The sequence below is a fragment of the Passer domesticus genome, chromosome 17, assembly GCF_036417665.1.
Source record: "Passer domesticus isolate bPasDom1 chromosome 17, bPasDom1.hap1, whole genome shotgun sequence".
Classification (NCBI taxonomy): domain Eukaryota; kingdom Metazoa; phylum Chordata; class Aves; order Passeriformes; family Passeridae; genus Passer; species Passer domesticus.
In genome coordinates, this window is record NC_087490.1 from 11,034,731 (window position 1) to 11,061,242 (window position 26,512).

The 26,512-nt window shown below is 47.9% G+C and overlaps 2 protein-coding genes across 8 annotated transcripts; one reads left to right on the forward strand and one right to left on the reverse strand.

Moving 5' to 3' along the window:
- Positions 1 to 74: 74 nt before the first annotated feature.
- On the reverse strand, positions 75 to 9,409 carry TMEM120B (transmembrane protein 120B). Of its 3 annotated transcripts, none has more exons than XM_064392524.1 (12): positions 9,261 to 9,409; positions 6,972 to 7,090; positions 6,047 to 6,163; positions 5,280 to 5,339; positions 4,628 to 4,723; positions 3,558 to 3,647; positions 3,033 to 3,098; positions 2,076 to 2,137; positions 1,746 to 1,838; positions 1,300 to 1,364; positions 1,077 to 1,145; positions 75 to 878 (listed from the first exon to the last, which is right to left on the reverse strand). In XM_064392524.1, exons 1-12 carry the CDS (start codon positions 9,327 to 9,329, stop codon positions 765 to 767), a joined length of 1,020 nt encoding a protein of 339 aa, XP_064248594.1. In that variant the 5' UTR covers positions 9,330 to 9,409; the 3' UTR covers positions 75 to 764. The 3 variants fall into 3 exon arrangements, with proteins under 3 accessions (XP_064248594.1, XP_064248596.1, XP_064248595.1); XM_064392526.1 differs by having other exon boundaries at positions 1,073 to 1,145; XM_064392525.1 differs by lacking the exon at positions 3,033 to 3,098.
- MORN3 (MORN repeat containing 3) lies at positions 9,408 to 26,287 on the forward strand. 5 transcript variants are annotated; one of them, XM_064392527.1, is made up of 7 exons: positions 9,408 to 9,463; positions 11,034 to 11,140; positions 19,054 to 19,209; positions 19,901 to 20,058; positions 21,463 to 21,622; positions 24,242 to 24,426; positions 26,168 to 26,287. In XM_064392527.1, exons 3-7 carry the CDS (start codon positions 19,065 to 19,067, stop codon positions 26,234 to 26,236), a joined length of 717 nt encoding a protein of 238 aa, XP_064248597.1. In that variant the 5' UTR covers positions 9,408 to 9,463; positions 11,034 to 11,140; positions 19,054 to 19,064; the 3' UTR covers positions 26,237 to 26,287. The 5 variants fall into 5 exon arrangements, with proteins under 5 accessions (XP_064248597.1, XP_064248598.1, XP_064248599.1 ...); XM_064392528.1 differs by having other exon boundaries at positions 9,447 to 9,463; positions 11,019 to 11,140; XM_064392529.1 differs by lacking the exon at positions 9,408 to 9,463 and adding an exon at positions 10,153 to 10,171.
- The last annotated feature ends 225 nt before the right edge of the window (positions 26,288 to 26,512 follow it).

Sequence of the window (26,512 nt, forward strand, 5' to 3'; positions counted from 1 at the left end):
TCCCCTTTCCAGAACCTTGCCTCAAAAACCAACCCAAGGGCCATGTGCTTGTTACTAAAAAGGGGCAGAGGCAGTTGCATATTGAATGGTTTATTTTAGGTTCTTTCAGGCCTGGACAAATGACCTGGTCTCCCTGGAAAAGGGCTAGCAGACTTCCCTGCCATTTAAAAACTGCTTTTGCTCACATGATTTTGTTTTCAAAGAAGGAATTCCTCTTCTTTAAATAGCTTTTTAGAAGTGTATATAGCAGCAGTATGGTACAAAGATGAGTATTTTCTTTTCACAGTACACACAGGTTAGTATTGCCACTGAGAATATGCCTTAAACAAATGCCTTGAAAAACAGCATTCGCTCTGTATTACTGATCCACACAGAGTGTTCATAAACCTCAATAAATTCAATACCCAGAATTTAAATAATAAAACTGGAAAGTGTCAGGTATCATTCCAGAATTGGAATTACAGTAGATCCCACATTTTCCCCAGTGCTGGCGCTTCGCCAGGCAGGTGCATGCTGCTCTATATACAGAACAAAAACCCCAGAAGCAAATACATTTTATATTAAATATACATAAATAGCAGGAGTGTGACTGGAGAGCCATGCTTGCATTAATACTGAGTCTGTGCTGGCAGAGTCCTTTACCAAACACGGGGACAGGGGAGTGCTTCTGAGCCCATCCATCCCTGGCTGGGGTGGAGCAGGATCTGTCCCAAACCCAGCCCTGCTGGGGCACAGGCATGGATGCACACTGGGAACAGGGGGAGTCACAGCTTCTTCACCTTGTCTTTGTTCTTCTGCAGTTTAGTGTGCACCACCTTGAGAGTAGTGAGGAAGTTCCCGAGGAAGAGCAGCAGGAATGTCAAAGCCAACACAAAAACCTGAAAGGGAAGAGGAAGCAGCATTTATTATTTGTAATATTACAATATGGATTATATTCAGCAGTGCTGGGCTCTACCAGACACAGAACAGCCTCTGAGATATTTAAATGGAGTCAGATGCCCAAATATCTTTCAGGATGTGGTCAAGCACCCCCTCTGCCCTGCTCTGTGCTTCCTCTGAGCAGAGCCAACACACACCTGCCATTCTTTGCATTCCTCATGCCTTGACAATCTGAAAAGCGTGATTGCATTGTATAGCTGCCAGAACTGCAAAGGGGAAAAGAAAAAGGCAATTTAATTAGGAGCAAAAAGAATTAAGCCTTGGAAACGTTTGTCATAGCTGTGTGTGATCCAAAGCACCTTTGGGTGGTGCAGCAGCAGACACTGCACCACAGAGGGAGGAGGGCATCACCCAACTTACATGGCCAAAGAACAAGAAGGGAAGGAGAAACGTCAGCCCCCGCCACATCCAGGACTGGAATCCTTCTGGAAAAGGTTGACAGAAGAGGCAGAGTGTGAGCACAGAAGAGCCAGGACTGGACCTGCAGCTCTCCCCACCCAGATCACCCCCACAAGGGCTATTCCTCTCAAGTAAAAAGATTCCCTGGAAATTGCAGTAGTTGGAGGAGGATGAAGTTAGTGATGACCAAAACCTCCATCTTAGTCTCCTCAACACTGACAAAGATCAGATCCCTCTGCTCCTGACCTACAGGACCTGAGGAGGGGGATAAAAGTGTCACTGCCCTTTCCCTTGGGACACAGGCAGCCAGGCAGGGGACAGCTCTGCAGTGAGGGGGCACACAGCCCTCTCCCTCCCTATCACTGCACCCAAAACTTGTGCAAAGAAAGCATAGCAGGAGACCTCACCTACTGTAAGGTCCAAGTGGTTTCTCTCCCCCAAAGCCCGGAGCCTATAGAGGCAGCCCCTTTGGTAATAATACTGTAAGAACTGAACACAGCCTGGAGAAGGAGAGAGAAAACATCACTCCACTGGTTATTCAGAAGTATGGTAAGTAACAAACTACTTCAATCATGTTTAATCCAACAGCATTTAATTATTGCTTATATTTGTAGATTGCATATTTGTACACTATCTTTATATTCCTACAGTTTAATATTCCAGTAGTTACCAAATGAAAGTGTTTTCTTCTAAGCACATATGACACAAAATGAATTAGCAAGGTAAGATATACTCACTCTGAAATATTGAAAATGCTAAAAATTGACTGCGAAACATCTGATACATGAGTCCATCTGGCCTGGAAGCAGAACATGGGAGGTCCATTAATTTGCTAAAAGCATCCAGTGCATCCAACCCTTCCCTTCACACCAGGCCTGATGCCATTAGCAAAGGAACCAGCAGCTGGTGCCCAGCCCATTCCACCCCCTGGGAGCCCTCAGAGGTGCTACAGCCACACAGGAAGTGCTCTCATTGATTAGGTTTCCCCTCTCTAAAAGGATAAATGCTGTCCCCTCTCATCCTTTATCAGTTTTCTCCAGGCAGCAAAGCCATTCAGCATCATCTGCATTGAGAATCTGAGCACTGCTACAGGGGGTGGCTGTGCTGCTTATCCCAAGGGCAGTTCAGGATAGATGGAGGGCAAGGGACCTTCTGCCCCAGCCACTGTCAGCCCCTTACAGATTCAGGGCAGAAGTTTATGTTGTTTTAAAACAATTTTTAATAATTAACTCATTAGTTCATGTCCAAGTCGAGACAGGTTGCACAGGGAGTGCATTGTGGGCTGTCTGACCACCACCCACTGCAAGGGGGTAACTTGAATTTTTTGCTTTAAACTCTCTAGTCAAGGCTCAGTAAAGGCACCAAACACCCATTTTGTGGTGTACTTCCTCTATAGCAAAGTGCTGCTTGTTTCCTTAAGTACAAAGACAGAAACTGGGAGATTTTCCTATCACCAGCCCAACTACAGTCACAGGGTTTGCATTTTTTTTTTTTAAACCAGTAATGTAAATACAACCTTGCAGTGTTGTATTTATCATTGAAAACATCTGTAACATCAAACAAATATTAAGGCTCACACGCTGCCATATGTCCTGTGGCCACAGCTTCGTGGTCATGCTGGATTTAAATGCTCAGATGATATAAACACCATGAAACAGGCTTGAAGCACCTCGAGCAGGCAAGAGCAGACTCACCACGTTAACATCACTCCAGACAGGAACGTGGAAACGTAGTGATGAGACACCCACCAGCCTTTGATCCTGAGCAGGAAAAAAATATGGCAGTGAGACAAGAAGCATGGATTTCAGCATTGAAGTCCAGCCTTACAGGCAAAAAACGATCCAAAAAATGGAAACAAAGCAGACATCCAAGCTCAAGCACAAGGGATGCTGTGGCATTTCCAACCAAAGATGTGTGACCTCTAACACAAGGCAAAACACACACCCCAGACCACATCTACAACTAACCTACAGCTACCAAAACCAGCCAAAAACTTGGACCAATAACTTAGGGACTCTTAGGAACTGCGACTGCTCTCTCCCCAAACTTCAGGTGCCCTTGGAAGTGACCAGGGAGGAGGAGAGAGACAAGAGACTCTGCAGAGAGGCCATCAGCATCTCAGATTTGCTGGGCCTCAGTGCCAAGCTGAATCCCTTTTTGTTGCCTGTTTTCTTTAGGGACATGTCATGCTTTCATGGGCTTTGCAGGTGGCACTGTACCTTGAGCCATTGCTAATGAGAATGCTTTCCCGTATCGTCAGCGTGCAGTAATACCACACCAACAGAAAGTTAAACACTTCATCTGTCACCCTGTAAACACAAAAAACACAGAGTAAAAAACCTCTTGTTAATTATAAAGACGCATTTTAAAAATCACTATTTTTCCTTCCTCCTCCTGGGTAGATGAAAACCTGCCCAAGTGAGGCTGTGAGTCCCATCCTGAACAGCTCTAACCCACACACAGCACTGCCAGCTCCAGGCCCTGTTACCCTGGGATCCAACACTGCAGATCCTGAGCTGATAAGCAGGTATGCAGGGATGACATTAAGTGCTGCTCAAGGAGAGAAAGCATCACAGAAGCAGCAGATGATCCAATTTAGAGAGGCCTTTCCAGGCTAATTCAATGAGAAGATTCCATGAGATCTATATAAATTAAATCAACTAAAAGAATGGAAGAGCAATGTGCTCTGGGACAAAAAAACCAAAACACCAAAATTTTATTTTGCCATTTGCAAACTCCTGAAGCCAAGGGGACTTGGGGCAGCCTCTGTGCAGGGCAGCATCATTCCTGCATTGACTCAAGACACACAGAGGCTGTAGTGGAAGTGTGTGGCTCCAACACATTCCTGGTTTTTAAGCAAAACTGAATAACAGAAGCTTGTTGGTGCTCAGACACTTTATCACAACCTAGAGGTAATGTTTCAGGTCTGATTATTTCATGCAAATTCTCTTGTGGCTTTTGTTACCCCAGAGCTGCAGCACAGTGTTGGTCCCTGCCTGGGACAACCCACAAGCACAACCAACTGTTCATTCCCAACAACAGCACAATGCCAGAATAACAACATCAATTTTTAGCATCATCAGGAAACATGATATTGGACTTTCCTTTTAAAAAGGAAAAACAATTAGCTAAAATACAGAGTTGAAGAAGAGCAGGTGTCCTGCTGCCCAATTGCTCAAAGCCTAAACACCACCTGAGCTGTCTCACTGTCCTTAACAGTGCACAAGATAATTCAAACCCAGCACAGTTTTATGCAAAATACTTGATAAGAAATAAAAATGCAGCTTACCTGTAGTGGAGAAAACACCTGCAGGCAACAGCCCCCAGTAACAAGATTATTGTCAGATAAAGTTTGAACTTCTCATACTCATCCTTGTAGGCGAACCTGGAAGGAAATAGGTGCCATTTGTGGACCCAAACAGATGTGTGAGTGGAATGGAGCTTCACCTTTTCCAAACTACATACAAAGCGAAATATCAAGCCCAGAGACAGAGGTTTTGCTGAAACACTTAGAAAAGCAGTGGACAGTGGTGAAAGGCAGTGCTCTGCCTGCAAGCAGGGTCTGTCTCAGCTAAAACACAATGCCTAAGTCCATCAGAGCTGGTTTCTGGATTGGCTTGACAAGGTTTTAAAAATACATATATATCTCCATTTTCTGGAGCACTGTATGCCTAGAAGTCACAGCACCATTTTTCAGCACAAAAAAGACTCCAAACACTTTTACAATTAAGGCCAGAGGCCGAGCTGGGCTTAAAAGCAAGTGATAAATGGAATTGGAGCTACACTGGATGTCAGCTTATCCCCATGTCATAGTCCAGAGGCCCACCCTCAACATTTCACTTATCAGGTCTAAGAGAAACCCATTCCCTCTCTGGGCTTCAGTCCACACCCACAGCTGGCCCCAGAGAAACCCAAACTCACACATGGGGAGGCTCACTCACTTTGCCTGGTTGCTCAGGAGAGTGACATTCACGTTTCCCAGCACCAGATTTAAGTACAGGCTGGAAGACAAAAGCCAAGAGCAGACCCAAGTAAGTTGTTTTATTTGAACACCACAGGACGATCTAGATTGAGGTGATGAGACAGTGGCTCTGCCAAAGCCACATTTGCTGGAGGTTTTTAATTAAGACAAACTGGAGGGAAATACCACAGAAGAGGCTTTACACATGGAAATATTGGTCAGCATTTCCAGGAAGTTACTGAAAAGGCTTATTTTCCTGGTCTCCTTTTTCCACTACAATCTAAGGGCAAAATATATAGTCTGCACTGGCCAAACCCAAAACACAGGGAGGATTTGGAAGAAAATCTGAGGGGTTGCAGCATCACACAGCTTGACATAACTGTCTTAGCAACCCTGCTTGAAGCAAAAGTTAAAGTTGGTTAAAAATATTATTTAAAAACAAAAAAGAGAAAAGTCATATTCTTATTCAGCCCTCAAAAAAATTAGCTCAGGAAAACATTAGTGTGGAACAGTGAACTGCACAATCCCTTGCCAGTGCAGGTTACTGTCATTTTAACAGAAAACCTGCACTGCCCACACACATTTACATCCACTCACAGCTAATGAATTCTGTGTACAACTGACACAGCAGCTCAGCAAGAGATTTATGACTAATCCAATTTTACATGTCTTTCTTCAACATTTTCCTTCAGGAACAAAGAGCATTGCTGTGAACATTTAAAAATCCAAAATTCCTGGAGCACATACCCATTCCTCTTGGGCAGGTAGGCTTCCATGTCAAAGAAGGCATTCTGCCTCTCCTTGATCTGGCTGCTGATCTCCTGAATGAGAGCAAACTCCTCAGGACTCGCTCTGGGCTTGCACCTGCAAGAACACAGAAACAAGATATTCCTGTTCATGTTTTCACCTCCTTTTTATTTGAAGGAAAATAATGTCATAAAATCCAGGCTGTTAACAAGCTGGCTCTGGGAGCTGCTGTGCTTTGCTCCTGTATTTCTGAGGAACCATTTGGCTTATCACGACTTTATTTCACTGCCAGGTTTATGCTGCTGTAGGTGACTTCAACCAGCTGGTTTATAAATCAGCTTCTCTTTCCATCAGCTCAGTGACAGGATCGTGTGGGAATATTGTGCTTTTCTGAAAGAACTCTCTCCACCCTGGGAACTCTGTGCGTGGTTTCAGGCACTGCCCTTGCAGAGGCTGCAGCTCTTCAGGTATGAGGTATTTCAGGATGTAACAGCACACAGAGCTGATGATTTACTGACAAACTGTGGTTTTCGTAATTAATGTTAACCAGAGAGCAGTGAGCAGCAGAGCCAGCAGCCTGTGGTGTCAGAGGTGCTGTACTCAGGCCTGCACACAAGGAATTCAGCCTGTGGCTCCTGGGATCAGCCAAGCAGCCAGAGAGAGTTCCCATCTGTAAGTCCACCCAGGAGCAAGTTACACCTTCAGGTTCAAGGACTGATGTTGCTCTTCCAGTGCAGTTTAGAGAGCAAAGCATTGCTCACCTGGCACAGCCAAAAGCTGCACAGCCCTGCAATGTACAGCACACACTGGAAGAAGAAACCAACATAGATGTTCTAATAAAAATACTAAATATCCAAGCATTTCAGCCCTTGGGAAGGAGAGCTATCCCATCCCTGCCTCCTCCACCCTCCAGGTCTCCTGTTACCGTTGCAGGCTGTGCTTCAGATCCCTCAGTGTCTTCTTCTGACGGTGTATGGAGCTGCTGCAGGCTGTCTGCAGGCTGGTGACTTCTTCCAGTTTCTGCCTGTAAACTTTGTGTGTTTCCTGCAGGACAAGAGGAGATGGTTGGTAGGAAGAGCCCTTCTAGGTTATTCATGGCATTTGGTCCTCACCTCCAAGTGAAACCAGGAAAATCCTGTTTTGTGGGATACAACAGGCACCCCTTTAACAAGGAAGGAGGGGGAAATGCCAAACCAGTATAGCTACAATAGGGCTTAAATGGACACTGATGAAATTCCTGCAAGAGGAAAAGCATCCTCTACACTCATCTCATTGCCTCTTTAAAGAGCTTTCCCACTCAGGAGCTTCTCACTCCCATCCCACCCTGCAATGAAGCCCCTAATCCCTGAATCTCCTAATCCTCCATTTGATCCTGATCCATGCCCATCAAATGGTGGCTAAATCACAGAGCAGGCACTCCAATTTCACAGCCAGATTAAATCTTGGAGAAAATAAATGAGGACCTAACAGAGTGGGGGAGGGAGGGGAAAGACACAGCACCAGGCATAAATCCATGGCTGAGGGTTTAGGGACCTCCTGGCCATCACTGCCATCCCAACCCCACGGATATTCAAGCAACCTACTGCCCCATATTCTGGTTTAAAGAGCTGAACTGGTGTCCCTGCCTGTGGCCTTGCAAGCTCCCTGGGAGGAACTGCTTTATCACAGCTCATTGGTCCCCTGAAGCCCCCAGTTAGTGCTCAGCCACAACAAGGACATGCTCACCAACTGCAAACCCATTGAAGCCTCTGACTTCACCCCTCCCTGCACTCGGGGATACCTGGGCTCTGCTTTCCCACCCTCTGCAAGGATTTCACCCCTTTCCCCATGAGGGAGGTCTCAGGAAGGGCTCCCCAAGCACCAAGCAATGACCTCTGAGCCAATTTTAAGACCTGTAATAAGCTGGAAAACAGAGTTTGCAGAGTTAGTGCCAAGAGACAGTATGGGTTACACGGTGCTTCACCTACCAGCACCAAAAACCACAGGAAATTCCAACTGCTCTTCCCAAAGCATAAACATGGTGCTGAAATCACACAAACCAGATCTCTGCTCTCCTGCTTGCTAGGACCCACTTGGTAGCTGTTCTTTATTTACAAGAACTATCCAAAACAAGCTCCAGTGTCTGATTTAAAGACCTTAATAACCAAACTAGCCCTGTACAGGCACTGCAGCTCTCACTGGTTGAGGCTCACTTTGGTTTTGCTGAGCACACCTCTACAGCACTAATCCTGACACCTCGACCACCAGCAGCTGCCACCCCACCAAAAAGTGTTTCTACTTTCCTTTTCCAGGTGGGGAAACTGAGGCAGGGACAACCACTGACATTTACTGTGGTTTAGGTCAGACTCAGGCAGGGAGCTTGTCGAGAAGGTGCACACAGCAAACAAGTGACCAACAAAACCACGTCAGCTGGTCTCCCCCAGCACCCAACCCTTGTTTCTGCTAATAGAAATACAGCCTAAACTGAGTTTTAATTAAGAATCGAGCTAAATGTGGAGATCACACTTTTTTTTTTTTTAATGCACGTTCTGTTTAACAGTCTAAAAGAGGCTAAACAGCCTCCAGAGTGAGAACAGCCGGTCGTACTTTAAAACTGGCTTTAAAATTTAAAGCACGTGTATAGGTGCAGCACTGACAAGCAGGGAAGGAAGGGAAGGCTTCTGGAGGTAAAAGCGTCTCGTAGAACAGCTCTTGGCCCCCACTCCGAGGCCCTTCCATCCCCAAATGCACTTTTGCAAGATGGAAAAGCAGCACTCGGACCCGTCGTATCCCACCACGGGAAACCCAACTCCGCCAGGAGATGCTGGCGGGACAGGCGCTGCCCGCGCTGCTCCTTGCAGCACGCTGGGGATGCACAACCGCACCGCGTCCCCTCTGTCCATCTCTTCTCCAGCAACGGGAACCGAGGCGCCGCATCCCGGTGCATCCTCGGGGCACGGCCGCGGCTCGGTGGGGCTGCGCCGTGCGCTCGCACGGGGGCAGCGGGGCACGGGCTGTGTGCGGGGCCGTGCGGGATGCACAGCCTCGCTCCGCGCGGAGGCAGCGAGCGGGGGCTGGCGGGAGCCCGCCCGCTCCGCCCGCCGAGCCGCCCCGGGGATGCGGCGGCGTTGGGGACCCCCGGTCCCGCTCCCGCCCAGCCGGGGCCGGCCCCGCCGAGCCGGCAAGGGCAGCGCGGGGGAAGCACCGCGATGCCCCGCAGGGCCCCGCCGCTCACCTGGAGCTGCCGGAACTCCTCCTCCAGCTCCCGCCACTCGCCCAGGCTCCGCTCCAGCTGGTCCCGCATGGCGCGGGGCCGCGCCAGCTCCGCGGGCCCCGGCGCGCGCCCGCCGCCCCGGGCCCGCGCGCCGCCTGCGCCGCTGACGTCATCGCGCGCGGCCATGGGCGGGCCCCGCCCGCCTCAGGGGAGGGAGCCGGCAGGTGAGGGGGCTGCGGTGTGGGCTCACCTGGGCTGCAGAGCCCTCGGGACGGAGATTCCCCTCAGGTCAAGGTCCCCCTCAGGCCCGGGATGCCCTCCTGTGATGGCTCCCCTCAGGCCCGGGATCCCCTCCAGTGATGGCCCCCCTCAGGCCCAGGATCCCCTCCCATTATAGTCCTCTCAGGTCAAGGCTCTCCTCAGGTCAAGGCCCCCCTCAGGCCAGGGATCCCCTCCCGTCATGGTCCCCTCAGGTCAAGGTCCCCTTCAGGCCCGGGATCCCCTCCTGTGATGGCCCCCCTCAGGCCCGGGATCCCCTCCCATCATGGTCCCCTCATGTCAAGGCTCCCCTCAGGTCAAGGCTCCCCTCAGGCCCGAGATCCCCTCCTGTGATGGCCCCCCTCAGGCCCGGGATCCCTTCCCGTCATGGTCCCCTCAGGTCAAGGCCCCCCTCAGGCCCGGGATCCCCTCCCGTCATGGTCCCCTCAGGCGCGGCCCCCGTCAGGCCTGTGTTCTCCTCAGGCCAAAGCTCCCCTCAGATGGGGGGTCCCCTCGGCTGCTGTCACCCGCCCTGCCCCGGTCACCTCCTGGAGGCCCTGCGCCTCTCCTGAGCCCCCTTGTGTTGTGGCAGCCCCTGAAGTGCTCCGTGGTGTGACATGGAAGCATCTTCCTGCCCTTTCAGGGTGGTTCATCACGCGTGGAGCTGAGAGGAGGTAAAACCCTCCACTGTACAGGGCCAGCCCCCTCAGAGGGAGCTGGGGGCTGAATCTGAGGCAGCCCAGCCCTGCAGCTGCCTGGACCTTTGTCACGGGTCCTTGGTGTCACAGAAGATGACAAGAGGATTCCTGGTGTCTTTATTTTTACAATTACCCACTCAGCAGCTGGACTGGCCAGTTGTGAGCTGGGCCTGATGTTCTGGGGCAGGGTGGGAAGAGTTGTGAATGTTGACACCACATCCTGTGAATTTCTTGTGCAAGGGTAGAAATTGGCAAAAAGGAAGAAAAAGGGAAGGGGAAGGAAGCAATTAAAAATAAAAGGTACAAGGGAGAGGAGAGGGGAGGAGTGAAGCCAAAGTAAAGACACAAATGCAATGCTGTCTTTTCATGAGGAGTCTCTGTAGGATCCCATTTCCTTGAGTTTCACATAAACAACCAAAAACATTGGGTGTAGAGACACTCCTCGGTGCTCTTGCTCTCCCTGATCCTTCTCTAGGTCCACTGTTTGGCTTTTTTGCATGTTTTTTTCATACATTGTGGGTGGACACCTGAAATGCTGTTGATGACCTTCTGCATTCAGTTTCCAGAGAAACCCTCTCAGAACTTGCAGTGGTTTGGGATTTCTGCTGGTTTAAGAGCCACCAGCCCCAGGGATGTTGCATTGTCCCTGCTGCTTCTCCAGTGAGGCCACAATTGTCCAGAGGTCAAACACGTGTGTTGTGGCAGGTCTTGGTAACCCTGAAGCAGAATAATAAACAACACAATAGAAATGTCACAGGAATTTGTTACGTCTGTATTAATTTTTTCCTAGATTCTAGCATTTGCCCACAATCCCATGTAACAGGACTGTTTGTTACAGGAGCCTGGATTTTGGCTTGCAGACTTTGGAAGAAGGAGGATCACAGATCAGATCAGAGCGTTAACTCTGCACTGGACACGTGCCAGAACTTTCCAGTTCACCACAAGGTTGGAATATTCCCTGCCAGCAAAGTTATTTTTCCTTCCCACATGCAAACATTCCCTCCACCTTTGCAGTTCTCTGTCAGCCCAGTTTACCACAGAGCCACCCCTGAGATGTGGCTGCATCTCACCCCTTGCTGTTGAGGCTGGGGTGCTGACACCCTCCTGCACATCTGGGGGAATCCAGAAAGTAAAAAGACTGCAACATTTGTGGGATTGCTTGTGTCAGTTCAGGAAAAGGTGCTTTTATAATACATCATAAATTGTCAATAACCCTTAAAAGTCTTCCTTTCACTGCTGATCTGTTAGCCTCAAAAAAGCAGAAGTAAACTCTTATCAGACATGAGTATTTGTCCTGGGCTGGAATTCTGCAGGCTGATGACATTTAGTTAGGGCCGTGGTTGGTGTTTCACATACAAAGGCAGGAAATGTGCATTTCCCACTCAGAGCCCTGCTGTGCCAGCCCCAGAGCTCTCCCAGAACACCAAGGGATTTATCCCAAACTTTCCCACCTGTCCCCTACACCTCTTGACAAGGAACAATTCTGACACATATTGTGTCTGTGCATAATGATTACCCCAAAATATTTCTTTCAACTTTTTAACTTGAATATTCATTCAAGGGATCTGCATTTTCTTTCAAAGAGAAACCACACAAACATGAGCACAAACAATGGGGGTGTAGCAGGGCTGGCCTTACAGCTGGTTCTGCATTGTTTAACCTTGCACCATTACAAAATACTTCAGAATTACCTGTAAGCTCTCCCCAGCCCCTGGGAGGCTGTAGCTGTTTGTATAATCTCATTATTTCAATCACATCTTTGTGAATAAACCAAAGCAAGCTGAGATAAGTGATCCCCTCAGGCCTGGATGGGGAGCAGGGCTCTGTGCAGCTGATGCTCAGGGCTCCCACACCTCGCCTGTCTTGCACTTGTGGCAACACCTGAGGAATGGTGCTTTTCCTCTGAATTTCAATATTTTATTATCGTTTTTCACAGTATCTTGCAAGTTTTAATGGCTGTCTTCTGCTGCCAGAGATCACCTAAGGCCATTGCACAGCAAATTTACAAACATGAAATCTCTGGTTTGCCTTTACCTTAATTAATCCCAACTCACCAACCTTTCACTGCCAGAAAACATGTCTAAGAAATTGAGTTCATAAATCAAGTTAAGGATCACAGTGAAATTGTGAGTATTTGTTCTCTGGGTGTTGGATTTTGTTTGAGTACACTTAGTTATATTTATATATATATATATATGTACAGTCACATGTGAGCTCCTTTCCTTCACCCTCCAGACTATTCCTGAATGCAAATTCCATTCATTCTTTCCTCTTAAGATAATTGAGGCTGTTTCCTTTGATGCTTTTCCCCTGTCCTAGAAATGCACATTCTTTCCAGCAGAGCAAAGAAGAAAGGACAAAATATAACTGTAGATGAGTCCCTATTCTGACAGCAGATGACAATAAGCCATGATAAATAAAATACTTGGCACATGTTTCAGCTGGAGATTCATACTGCTGATTCATCTTGTATTATCTGGATTTATCCCTCAATTAAGGAATAAAGTAAGGACTTGAAGTGAGGCATTAGCTCAAGTATGGCCAAATTTATCTGCCTCCAATGATATTAAAAGTCTTGCAAAGCCCTCCATGGTCAGTAAATAATTCTCAGCTTTGGGTGACTTCAGGAATTAACACCATAACTTTACCTTTACACCTCCACCTTGTTGTGGGTAGTTAAGCAGAGACCAAGAGCTGTAAATCGGCAGCAACAGGAACTCATGGGGAGAGGGTATCTGGTGTCAGCTTCCAGCACTTCAGCCTTTCATTCTGCATGACTATCTGAGTGCCTGAACATTCCAGATAACCCAGGGGTTTAACTTCAGGTTGTTTTGATGTAAAACCAACATGGGTTTTATCTTGAGATAACTGCTCCCAACAAAAAGGGAAGAATTTTAAATGCTTTCCCACAAGGCTGCCTCTTAAGCCAGAGGCAACCAGGTGAAGTTTGCACCTCAAACCTTTCACTTCAATCCCTCCTAAATCCTGCTAATGACAATTCTTTAGAGCAGAGTGGTGGGGATGCTCCTTCAGCTCACCAAAACGAGCTTGGTTGGTGTCCAAGACCCTCCCACCTCTTCCCTGGCTTTTCTTTTGAATATAGCAGCAATAAACCACACATCTGAGCATCCCACTTCCACAGTATGTTGTTGTAACACTTTTCACCTTTAAAGAATTCCAACATATGTTTCCCTAAATGTTTTTCCTCTATTTATTCTCCAAAGTTCCCAGAATAAATTTAATTTATTGATTCTGACAGTTTTCAGTTGGTTTGGACATTTCACTTGGGTAATTCCCCAAGCTTAGTGCAAGCAAACTCAGCTTGGAGCAGCTGTCTCCTTTCAGTGCAAAAATGATTGGTTTCAGATGTAGAATACTGAGGGCCTTGGGCCATATTTAATTTTTTTAAATTATTTTATTATATATTTTTTAAGTCCTGCTCTTAAAAGTGAAAAAAAAAAAGAAAGTGCATCATGTGTCACAGTGCATCATGTGTCACAGTGCATCATGTGTCATATGCTGCAGGAAGGTGTTTCTGGGCATGTTTCCATGCACAAACTCCCAGTGCTTGGTTTGCTCTCCAGTGTGTCCAGCCTGGAAGTGGAGTTCATTGCAGTGAACTGTGTTGGCAGAATAATGGGCTGAATTACAGCATAATTTACATGGACAGATTTAAAAGCTTCCTTTCAGTCTTGGTAAATGCAAGGTTTAATCAACTGCCAGACAACTAAAGCAGCAAGAGTACAAGCAGCAGCAGATCTCCAGCCCTGGCACTGCCTGGTGAAGGTTTTGCTGTTGTTCCTTGGTGTCAGTGGCCAGTGCCTGTCAGAGTGAAACAAGAAAAAGAAACCAAACAGCCAAGAAGGGTATGTGGGGCCAAATTTTAGCTGGCAAGACTGGAGCGAGGGGAATTGTGTCAAGGAAAACCCAAATTCTCCTCCTAACACATCAAAATTTGAGTTTTTGACCCTACTTTTGATAGTGGCCTCAATGTTGTGCCTGGAAACAACTGCTCTTGGGAGAGGAAGAGAGTTTGGTTAGGACACTTCTGGGTCAGTTTGAGTTTATATCTCACTCTTAGACCAAGTTATATATTCCAGATATATCTGACACCCTTTACAAAAATTATCCCCACTTCCTACTTACCAAGGAGGTTCCTTCTCTCAAAATGGAATAATGACATTTTCTAAGTAAAATTTCTTTTAAGTGAGTGAAAAGAACTTTCTGATAAAACTTCAAATATCACCACCTTCTCTTCAAGCTAGTTTTGTCTTTTTTTTTTGTAAGAAGGATATGCTTATGTTTTCCCACTCTGCACCCTTGTAATACAAAAAGGCACAGAATGATATTATCAAGTGACAAAATAATTAAGTATGATTCAAATGTTTATATATCTGAACTAAGAAAACTGTAGATGGGAATCACACACAGCCTCTTCCTAGATAAATGTCTTTGTGAAGCCTCCTTGGAGGGGCAGGAGTGTCTGTGAGGGTGCTGATAACCCACTCTGGGACTGCAGAAGTAAAACAACAAACACACAAAGACCAGGAGCAGAAGAATTTAAAATAAGCAACCCAGAAATGGAGGCAGCACCCTCCATCATATCCAGATACAGAGGTTTTTGCAGAGGCAGTTTTTGATCCCAATTTGTGAAGTTTAATTTATTGCTAAAATATTTTTACTCTTTTAACGTTTTTAGTGTTTTCAAATATATATTACTTTTCAAATATGTATGTAACTTCTGGTTAGCAGAAGCTGTGGTTAGGTGTGGCATAGTTTGGACTTGCAGTTCAAAAACCTCAGGCAGCCCATGCCCTTTAAAAATAGACAGGTAAAATGGTCTGAATTAGCTAATTATTTTAATTGCCAATCTCTCAATTAAGTGCAGTGCTATATAGGGGCTGAAATAATAGTTAATACTTTTCCAGAGAGGGCTATTTCTGGTTGTAATTTCAAGCTGTAGATTTTGGACTGCAATAAGCATTTTTTCCTTCTCCCTCATGGGTTTCTTTATTTCCTCCCCAAACCTCTGTCCTCACTCCAGCCCTTACAATTGGCCATGGTGAAACACAGGAATGATTGTCTTCAGTAATTCTTAGGCTCTGCCCCAAACCAGAACACTTTAATATGGGTGACTGTGAGCAAATCCTTCCTGGATATCTTCATCTCATTTTTAATAACAGGAGACATTTTCTCTTGTATAAGTATTTCCTAACTTGGTCAGCTTCCATGGTTTTCTCTATTTTTTTTTTCTGCTTAAAGAAGTGTTTAAGTTCTGCCTCTCCTGCATCCCTGGAAATGCTTGCTAGCAGCTGCCATCTTCCCAGTTCATCTAATCTAACACAAGAAATTCCATGTGTGTATTTCCCTCGGTACAGATCTCCCTCCATCATTCCCACACCAGCTCATGTTGTCTGTGGAGCAGTTCTTCCTTCCCTCCACTTCATTTTCCTGTGCCTGATTTCCCAGGCAGTGGCACTTTGGCTCCATGGCCCTTACACATGCCATGGGAAATGGAATATTTGCCTTTAGTCACACTCACACTTGGAATAAATCCATTCTCTGTCCTATCTGAGCATGGACACAACGTTTAAGGCACATTCAATGCTCAGATATGGAAGATGGCAAAGGAACACCCGTCAGGGAAGGCTGATCTGTATCTCATCTTTACAGAGGCATCTGCTTTGTTTCATCACAAGATTTCCTACCTGCCTCAACATTTTTACCTTACAGCCTGCAGAGCTGTGCACAAAAAATGCGGTAAAAGAATGAGAATCAAATGCATTTGGCTCATGGGAGTCATACCAGAGCTGTGGTGTGATACCAGAAATGTGCACAGTCAATTACCCATTAGGGAAGATGATTACAGACACCCATAAGGCCAGAGTGGCAATCCCTGCTCACCATAGCTGTGGAAGAAATGTAATGGATGAGGGAATTAGTGTCAGGTTTATTCAGATTTCTCCTTTAAGACCGCTGATGTGCATTTTCAGGAGCTTTCTCCTATTTCTCCTGACATTTGCAAGGCTGATTTATTTGTTACTCATCGGTGCTGTAATCAGTGCTTTCATTTCCAGCCTTCTGCTGCTGGGCGTATGAAAAACCAACCAGAGGTGAAACACTCGTTGCTTATCAGCACTTTATATTCCGCTGGAACATCCCGAGCTCAGGGATGTAGCTGCACAGCCCCGTGTGTGCCCGGTGGCTCCGGCTCCATCCCCGGTGCTCAGCGTGTGGTGCCGTGTCCCAGCGCATCCCCGTCCGCCCGGGGCCGCTGCCGTGGCCCTCAGCGCTGGAGTTTGGCACGTTGCTATGGCGACCCCGCCGCCGCAGGCAGCCCCGAGCCGCCACCAGCACAGGTCGGTGTCCGCTTTCGGCCCTGGGCACCGGGGCGGCGGGAGAGCGGCGGCCGCGCTCCAGGCTGCCCTACACACCGAGCTGGGCGCTTTCCCCGTCGGCCGCTCGCCCCGCTGCCCTCCGGCCCGGCTCCCGCCCGGGAGGAGCAGCAGCAGGAGCAGCCCGGAGCGCTCCGCTCGCAGGCAGCGCCCCGGGGGCAGGAGGGGAGGGCGTGACTCCGCTCCGCTGGTGGGTGCTGGCAGAGGGACCCCGCTGCAGGGCATGGTGCTGGGTCACGGCAAGGGCTGAGCTCAGCCGGGGCATCCTCGGGGCCGGGGGCAGTCAGGCAGGGGCACGGGGTGCGGTGCCAGGCAGGGCTCTGCCAGGGACAGTCTGCAGCCGCTTCTCTGCAGCCAGGTGTGTTTCCCTCCTTGCTCTTCCTTAAGTTAAGATGTGGAAAAGTAGCTACACTCCATTGCTCTGAGAAAAATGGGCTTCCAGTAACGCCGTGCAGACTAAAGCTGCTTTGGCCAGAGGCCCGGCCAAGGTGGCAGAGCAGCCTCTGGAGGGGTACGCGGGGTGTGGACGAGCCTCATCCCAAGCGCCGCGGCAGAGGCGCACGGGAGCAGCCGCGGCTCGCCTCCGCACCGAGAGCTGCAGCCGGAGCGGCTCTGCACCGCCTGCCTCTCGCTGCCAGCCTCCCCGCGCCCTGGGAGTGGGCGGCTGAAAACATCCAGGGAGGCGAACACCGACTGCGTTATCACTTACGCAAACCTGGCATCGCTGACGTAAATTTGGAAGGGGATTCAGCAAATAAAGGCGGCTCCCGGCAGCCCGCATTACCTCGGGTACTCTGCGCGGGCTGTGCCTCGCAGGACACGGCGAGCATATGGGGCTGCCCCCGCAGCTGGGAATCCTCCCTGGGGTTTGTAAATCCTAAGCTTCGAGTTAAAGAAGCGGTGGGATGTGTTGGTGGGAAAGCGAGGCTCCCATCTGGCAGGGGTAGAGAAGAGGCTTCTTGTCTCAGGCATAAGCTGCTCAGAGGTCATGGCCGGTGTCAGGGTGGGTGCAGATTGTTGTAGCTCGGCTCTTCTGCTTCCCCAGCGAGGGCAGGACAGGCTCAAGCGAGCAAAGAGTGGCGCAGTGTCCCGAAAAAACCCAGCCACTGGCAAATATTGGCATGACCCCCTTCTCCAGGAGCTGCAGCACTCAAAAGTGAGGGAGGAACTCAGCAGTTGTAGTGTATCCTGTGTTTGCATACTGGAGAAACATCCTCTGTGGTGGGCTGTGACTCCACCATACCGAGGGACAGACCTGTCCTCGGTGTCCTCTAACCAAGACTCATTCTGGACCCATAAGTACTTTTATTTAGCAGTGCTATCCTTCTAAATCGTTGTTGACCATTTCCCACAGCTGGAAAAAGCAGAACTGAGGTTGAACTCTAACAGTATTTTCTTAGTTAGAATTTCTAGCTTTTATTTTCTAGCAGGGACCTAAAGAACCTTTCTTTCTCCCTCTCCTCCCAAGGCTCAGTTTTTCTCCCCTGCCGGGCTCCCTGGCACCTGCAGCACAGCAATAACCAGAGCTTTGCTGTGCTGAGAAGGGAAAGATGCAGCGAAATCATTCGAAATGGCTCAGTCCAGCGGATCAGGACAGAAGGGGGAGCCCAGGAGACAAAATCGGAGAGCATCCCACCCCGCCGGGCTCCAGCCGAGCTCTGGATGTTAATGGCATTCATAGAAACTTGCTTTTGTTTCTGCAGCCACCTTTTGGCTTTTGTTAATGGTTTATAGGAGACCACTCTCACCTCCAAATCTGCCGAATTCCCACTGTGTTGAACAGCAGTTCCATCGGCAGTGCTCAGAAATCACCACTATGCTGCACTCCTCTGTATTTATGAGGCAAAAATGTCTCCTTTTCTCTCATCTTCCCCCACACTGACCCCAATGCCCGAACCACCCCCTGCTCACCATGCCCTGCCTGCTGTTCCTGCTTTAAACCCACCTCACCTGTGAAGTCACCTCAGAAGTCACCTCCTTGGAGCTTGGTGGGCTGGTGAGCACTTGGCCTGCTCTGGGCAAGCCCACAGCCTCCTGGGGGAGGGAAATGTTGTGGTTTCAACCCCTTTTAACAAGGCAGCTGGAAACTGGTATTTTTAACTGCATTACTGCTGGGGGTAGAAGTGTCCCAGCTGCAGGTGGGCCTCAGGGACCTGGACAACTCCCTGACCCATTCCATCAGCTGTATAGAGGAGATGCCTTTCCCTGCACTCCCCAAGATCTCTGGCAGATGCAGAGATCACTTCCTGCCACAAACCTGACCTGTTGAGACTTATTTAACATTTCCTAACAGGCCAGGCTATGCTATGAGCCCGTTTTTACACAGTGCTGATTTGTACTTCAGTATCTTTAGTTGCCTCCTGTTTGTTGTATCTCTGTGCATGGCTCACCAATACTGTTCTGCCTGTACCTGCCTTAGTACTTTCTAATTTATTGCTGATAAGAATTTTTTTTCTTCTCCAGATACCAGCAGTATGCCTGTCATAAAGTACCCGAGGCTTAGAGATCCTCTCTTTTATGAATGGGACAGGAAAGCCCAGAAATGTGGATTAAGACACACAATTTATGCTGTAAATGGGGATCAGTATACTGGAGAATGGCTGGACAACTTGAAACATGGTAAGATAGATAATTTTGAGAAAAAATAGCAACTTAGATATTCTTACAAAGTTTTTCAGGGGGAAGTGGTCAGTGCTTCTATGTGCTCTATATGCTCCTGGAAGAGCATTCATGTAGGACTATATGTACACACACACATATTTGATATATGTAATGCAAAAATGCAGAAACATTTCTAATAGGCAACTTGAAGAGCTTTTGCATGCACTCAGGGGCAACTACCCAAAATATCTCTATTACAGATGTTTAAAAATCCTTTCCAAATAACAGCAAACTGCAGTCAGCTCCATGCACTGGGATATGCCCTGGCTGCACAGTCCCTGGAGCTCTCTTAGCTCCTGACTTGGTTCCAGGAATCTTAATTTATTCCCAAGATGTGGCAGGGGCTGCAGGGGACGGAGCAGGAGGAGACCCTGTCCAAGCCAGGAGCAGCCAGAGCAGCACAGACTTGTTTACAAGCAGTAAACTGAGGTTTGGAAAGATTTCAGTGCATTCAGCTGAGGCCACACAGGAAGACTCTGATCAAGATTAACGATGGTTCCAACTTGGGAAGCTAAACTGAATCCCAGACATAAGCCTGACTTTGTGCAGGGAGTGCTGCCCTGCCTGGGATGGAGCAGGAAGGGCAGCCCTGTGCACCCTTCTCCTGACCATGATGGTCTCCCTGTCTTTCCTCTTGTTTGTTAAACAGGTAAAGGCACCCAGATTTGGAAAAGCACAGGAGCCATTTACAGCGGTGACTGGAAGTTTGGGAAGAGGGATGGTTATGGCTCATACAGCATTCTTGACCCAGTGACCAAGGAATACAAGAGGGTGTACACAGGCTGGTGGGAAAATGACAGAAGAAGTGTAAGTGACATTTTCTGCCAGCAGTGAGGCAGTGGGACCCAAAACACGGGGAAGAGTTGGGCGCACATGTGCAAGAAGATTACTTAAAAGTTAATTTGTGCAACACTGAGGCTGAATTGAATGGTCAAGACTAAAAATCCAAGATTTGCATGGAAGTGCCATCTCCTTCCTGGAGAGGGAGTCATCCCCACCCATCTGCTGGTTGCCAGGCTGGAGCCCTGAGCTCCCACCAGCTGCCACAGAGCGGTGGTTACTGCTCAGACTCACCTGCAGCTGGCCAAGCATGCTGGGAGGTTTCACATCCTGTCTCTTAATCCTCCCCACCCATCCCTTTCATTACTCTTGTCCTTGAACAAGTCAGAGGAACCTGTGTTATAAGCACTGCCAGAAAATGCACCTCCTTCTGGGAGTTTTACAGCATAATAGGCAAATAACTTCAGTTCTTCTGGAAATTAAGCCTGTCACATTAATCAGTTTTTCCTAAAAGGAACATAATGAGAAAATCATCTGGTAGAAGTGACTGCAATGTAATGTGCAAAATCCTTGTAGGAACGTTTTTGGATCTGCCAATGGAAACCTTGTGTTTGTCTTTGTGTCTGCTCTTAAATTAAACTCATCTCCACCAACGCTTTTAATGGGCGTGTGGCTCCATGGCTTCTGTCTCTTGGAGGGATCTTCCCTTCCTGTTCTTTAAGGTTAGATTTTCCATGACTGAGCTTTACTGAAAGATTTATAATGACGTCCAAATATCACTAGGGTTGAGTTTTCTTCTAAAAAAGTTTCTCCCTTACATCCATGCAGTTTAATGAAATTAATACTCAGAAAAATCAGTTGTTTCCAGAACTGGTTTTATTATGTGCTCAGAGAAAAAAGAACACTTTATTCCTATGGGAAAATGTGTTAGTGATATGGAAATATTTCTTATTGGTATCACTCCCTGGCATAGGGGGTACCTCTGGACTTTTCTTAATGGCAAACATAAAGGTAAAACAAACAAGAGGTGGAGTTGCCCAGCCTGGGACACACTGAGCTGGAAACGTCGTCAGGGTTGATAGACATGAAATCCCCACGTTGAGAGACACATCCTTTAATGCTGCCTATCTCCAGGCAGGTTTATATACTTGTAAAATCCGCTTTTAGCTAAATATTAGCAGCAATCATGCCAATAATAACACTCTGAGATATAAACCCAAGGTTTTGTCAAGGGAATAAAACTGTTTGCCAAAAATGTACTACCACATCTCATTCCCTTCAACACGAGGACAGCCACGGAGCTGGGCTGCCAGCAGCCACGTGTAAGAATAATAAACAAAGGAATATTCTATCAAGTGATGTTCCAAAACTGAACACTGCCCCCTTTCAATAGAGCAGCTCCTAACCAGCCATGTCTGTGCTGCTGTCCAGGGCCGGGGGATGTTCTTTTACCCCAACGGGGAGCTCTACGAGGGCGAGTGGAGCAATGGCTTGCGCAGCGGCTGGGGAAAGATGCACTACAAGGACGGCTCCACCTACGAGGGAGAGTGGCTGACAGACCAGCCCAACGGGCAGGGCCTGCTGCGGCTCCGTAAGTACGAGCACCCTCACCCTGCCCCCTCCAAGCCGTTTGCTGTCGTGCTGCCCTCCGGGTGCCTCTGCCACCCAGATGTCTGCGCTACACTGCAGCCTTGCAGCTGGACTGCGGCTGCTCCGTGCCATCCCTCCCCTCCTGGTCTGGAGCGGGGGGCAGCGCAGGCTGAGCAAGGGCCGGCACTGCACTGCTCAAGCCCATAAGCCCACACGCATGAAAGCTTACTTTTGCTGTGATTTACATTTAAATGACTGGGATGGTTCGGGTTAGAGATAATATACTGTTGGGTCAGAGAAGAGCAAATCTCTCTTTTCAAGTCAGGCACTTTGCCAGACAGGCTTTCTAGCTCTGAATACCAAAGAAGAGTTCAGTTTCCAGCACAGGGAAAAAACCACAACAACATAGTTTTCTTTTTGAGTTTGCTCCATCCTCTGTCTACTTCCGACAGTGGCTTGTGTTGAGTGAACACAGGGGTTTCATTAGTACACAATCCTTTTCCATAAATAACCCCAAGTACATAATGGATTGGGAATGTTAGGGCCAATCTCAGCACAAATACCGAAATTTTTTTTTTCCTTATTTTCCTTGGGGTTTAACACATTTTCCCCCAAAGCAAACAATCCCAACCATCTCTGCAATACCAGGCATGGCATTCCAAGAACATCTGAATAAATATTATCTCCATATTATTATTCATCTATTCTATCTTTTTTTGCTTGAAAGTGATCTCAAGGCTAGTAATTAGCTAAGCAAAGCAGCTGGGAGGAACGAGCCTGACCTTCTCTGCACACCACATGCATGACTGTGCTCCCTCCGCTGACTGTAAAGTCGCTTTGGACTGATGGCTCATCTGAATGAAATCAGCACCTGCTTCCAGGGGGAATCTTGCACTGATCTGCTGTGCTCTGTCAAAGGCCCTGTTAGTTCTAAACTAACAACCCCTGCAGGCTGAGCTGTGGCTGATACACCATTTCAGAGCTCAGTTGCCTCCAGCCTAGCCTGCAACTGATTGTTAGCTGGATTCCTTTTGGTTAAAATTAGCCAGAGCAATTATTTCATACCCACAAGCTTAATGCATTCAGCTCAGCTGCTGGAAGTGCGCCCACGTGCCGGCAGCTTTGCCATGTGAAAGAAAAGGAGTTCTTCAGTGGAGGTCATGATGAGCTGCAGCTCAAGATTAAATTGCTTGTAGTGGCAGCATGCCCGGTGAGGGTGAGCTTGGCTGAGAGCACTGTGCTGATCTGCTGCCTCTGCTACATCCATTCCCCAACAGCTTTGTACCAGGGCACTTCACATCACAGGGATCGTGGTTGTGAGCAGCACAGCCTTGGTGCTCTGGGAGGAGAGCAGATGGGAACAGCCAGGTACCACAGGGCAGTCAGGGTGTTCATTGTCCCCTCCTTGCAGCCAGGACTGTGGTTTTGGTGGTTTCTCACTTGGTGGCTTGAGTGCAGAAGCCAAGCTGCTCCCAGCCATGGACAAGGCAGCTTGATGTTGCAGATAAGCACAAAGGCAGATCAAAGTTGCAGATAACCATCACCATGGCTCTAGCCTGTTAACCAGACCCTGCCTGAGCAGCCCAGCAGCCACATTCTCTGGAAGCCTTTTGGTTTTCCCCTCTTCCCTTACAGCATCCTGACAGGTCCCAGCTATCTCTGCAGCACTGTGTGGGGTGTGCTGGTATTTCAGCCACTTCTTGTGATGAAGAGTGGCAAAGTTCAGCTGAGACTCAAAGGTATTTTCACTAACATGGTTATAAATCCCCATGGGTTTGGGCTTAGAAACACTGTAGGTAGAAAAGGGGTGAGCAGAGGACTCTCCTAGTGACGGCAGGGTGGTCTGGATCTATCCCAACCTATGGCATCACCATGGGTATGATGCCCTTTCTCAACCAGCATCCATGGATGAGGCTGCTCTCTTCCTCTTGCAGCTCTGCTTTCCCTGTTAGTGATGGATGGGTGGATTCCTGGAGAGCAGCAGAGAGCCCAAAAAAAGCCTCTCTCAACTTGCAGAAAAATGCCAAGAGAAGCAGTGCAGCTGGAAAAACAGCCTGTAACTGACTGCCAGAACCGTTCAGACTCTTGCAGCAATTCTCACCCCGTAATTCACTGAGGAAAAACTTAACTAAAAGTATTCTTTGAAATCAAGATTATTTTGACTGGACAGCAATCAGTGCTCTGTTCCTTGCCCAGACAAGCAAACCTCTTCAAGCCAGAGATCGTGTGTGATTTGTTGCAATGACAAATCTGAAACTTGTGTCCTGTAATTTTTCATGTTGTGAAGAGTGACTCAGGGACCAGTCCCTTACCTTGAGCATACTGGCTCCTTGTGTCAGCAAAAAATGAGTATCACTGTGAGAACAAAGCAGGTGAGCAGAGTCCTGGTTCCAAGTGAGCAAGCGTGGGCTCCTTCTGCAGCATTTTCTCCCTCTGAGGCACAGCAAATGGAGCATGCAAAATCAAAATGACACACAGTACCACAGCCACCTTGAAATTACTAAGAGGAGCCAAACACATGATCTTCTCCTCTGCTGGTTTGCTCTGTTGATTGACTTAATTTGTAACCCCTTAACACAATGGTGCAAATTTCAAGGTCTGTTCGTGTATTCAATTGCAGCAAATGGAAATCGGTACGAAGGAGGTTGGAAAGATGGCAAGAAGCATGGCCCAGGAAAATACTTCTACCTAGACAAGGGAGAGCTGTTAGAAGGCATCTGGGTAGCAGATATACCAAAGTGTGGAGTTCTGGTTGACTCTGGCAGAGACAACGCTCCAGCCCCTTCTGAATTTCCCCTCCCAGAGGTAATTGCTTGAAAATGTTAGTGTTTGTATTCATCAGTGCTCGGGTCAGCTCTCCAGGTAGCATTTCACTTCTCAAGAGATTTCCCCCATGGGGTGTGTGCTCAGAGTCTTTTGGCCAGCAGCATCCTAAATGGCCCCACAGGGACTAACAGCTCATGCAGCCTCTGCTGGAGCCTCCCAATTGCCTACATCTGAAAAAATGCAGTTCTCATGCACCAGAACTGCTCAGAGACCTGGAGCAGCACAAAGGAAATGGGGACAATAGAGGCACAGACAATAGTGGGATTTGTGTCAAGACCAAATGATTTCACCAAGCCCAGCTGCTGAGGCTGAGCAGACCCTGCAGGGCCAACAGCAGCTCTTTCCCCAGGTCAGGGGCTCACTGCTGTGCCCAGCAGCCCTGAGGGCAGAGGGGTGTGTGCAGCTTCCCACCTGGGCCCAAGGGGGGCAGATGGTGTCCTAGAGCCCACATCCTCTGCTCCTCTTTTCCCTTGACTGACACACACTGCAGAGGAAGAGCCAGGCCCTATCCCAAAGATTTGGTGAGACACAAAGCCACGCTGGGCCATCAGCCTGGCAGCCACTGGGTCCTTGCACGACACTTTGGTGGACAGGAGAGCCTGTCCCCAGCTCTGTGCCCTTGGAGGAAGAGGAAATGGGAATCAGCAGTGAACAGATGTGACTCCAAGTGAGAGCTGGCCCTAAGAGTCTCAGCTTGAACCCTCATGGGCTGCAAACATGTGAAACAAAATGGTCAGTGCAGGGTGAGCTGGGGAAGCTCCCCTTCAGTTAGAGCCAAGCAGAACCTCCCTGGATAATCACAGCTCACCACTCTGCTCCAGTAAGAGGGAGTAGCACAGCCCCACGGCAGGTAAAGCCACCCACCTTCCTCTGGCCCAGGGACAGGGCTGTTCAAAGTGACACCAGGCACATGCAGCCTTCCAAAGCTCACAGCTCACAATCTTCACTGCCCCTGTCTTTTCAAATCTGCTTTCTATAGCCAAAGGCTCTTTGAGCACAATTTTGACAAGCCAGTTAATCTTGTAAGTACCAGGCACACCTACAGCAGTACAGAATAATAAACCCCAAATACCCACCAGAGAAAAACAATCTCTATTTTGCAAAAAGTGAAATGAGCAGCACTTCTGTGGCTAAAAATATTTACTATGTGTGGTTTGTCAAAGGTCACTGAGAAGAGCCTCAACAATCCAACAGCCTGGGATGAACTACGGGTACACTAGGGCAGGATGTGCAAGTCTGGCTGTTTATTTAACTCCCTGAGGACCAAGTGATGATCCAATCCTCTTCTGCTCTATGAGCAAAAACAAAGCATAAACTTTCACTGCTGTTATTGTGCTGTCAATGGGTAGAGATCTGTTGATCTCAGAATATGAAGTAATTGATAAAAGGAGAAAAACTGAATTCAGGTTTTCATAAATTTTTGTCACCACTACCCCCTTTATTAAAATTATAGGTGAGGCCTAACAGGCTACAAATCAAAGCCACTTTTGCCCAAGAGTGTGTTTTGTTGAAGTCACCCACACAGAGGAATTTCAAGGAGATAATGTTCACTAATAAAATTAGGGGAGTGTAGTTGTTTCTAAAGAATTGAAAGGCTGCAATATGAGCTGAAGTCCTGATACGTGGGAGACTCTCCAATAATGCTGAAGAAATTAAGATCTATAAAACCTTAAGCTTCTTCAATTACACTGCATAACTGATTTGTGTTCTTTTTATTTAGATTAAACTACATGATCCAGCTGCTGTTATAGCCGAGGCCCGGGCAACGTTTGATGACAGCCATAATTAATAACCAGATGAAGAAAAAAAATTCAAGAACACGATCCCGGGTTATTTATTCCTTCGAGTGTCAAACCCACACCGTGGTTTTTGTGTTGCAGTCAGCCTCATCCCTCCCTCAAGGCTGTTCAGGTATACTTCCCTCTGCAGGGGGCTTTGCTCAGTAGCCTCCTCCCACCCCCCATTATTTTGGAAAAGAAAGGAAAAAAACTTAATGGGGAAAAACCCAAAAGACAAGCACCAAAAGGATGGAAGAGAGGCAGAGTGACTCTTTGCTCAGCTCCTC

Coding starts and splice junctions, on each gene's coding strand:
- TMEM120B (XM_064392524.1), bottom strand. CDS start 9,329: ATGCGGGACCAGCTGGAGCGGAGCCTGGGCGAGTGGCGGGAGCTGGAG. Junction 4,724..5,279: donor CTCCTGAGCAACCAGGCAAA/GTGAGTGAGCCT, acceptor ATTTCCTTCCAG/GTTCGCCTACAAGGATGAGT. Junction 879..1,076: donor AGGAATGCAAAGAATGGCAG/GTGTGTGTTGGC, acceptor CTTCCCTTTCAG/GTTTTTGTGTTGGCTTTGAC.
- MORN3 (XM_064392527.1), top strand. CDS start 19,065: ATGCCTGTCATAAAGTACCCGAGGCTTAGAGATCCTCTCTTTTATGAA. Junction 21,623..24,241: donor GCAGGGCCTGCTGCGGCTCC/GTAAGTACGAGC, acceptor ATTCAATTGCAG/CAAATGGAAATCGGTACGAA. Junction 24,427..26,167: donor CTGAATTTCCCCTCCCAGAG/GTAATTGCTTGA, acceptor CTTTTTATTTAG/ATTAAACTACATGATCCAGC.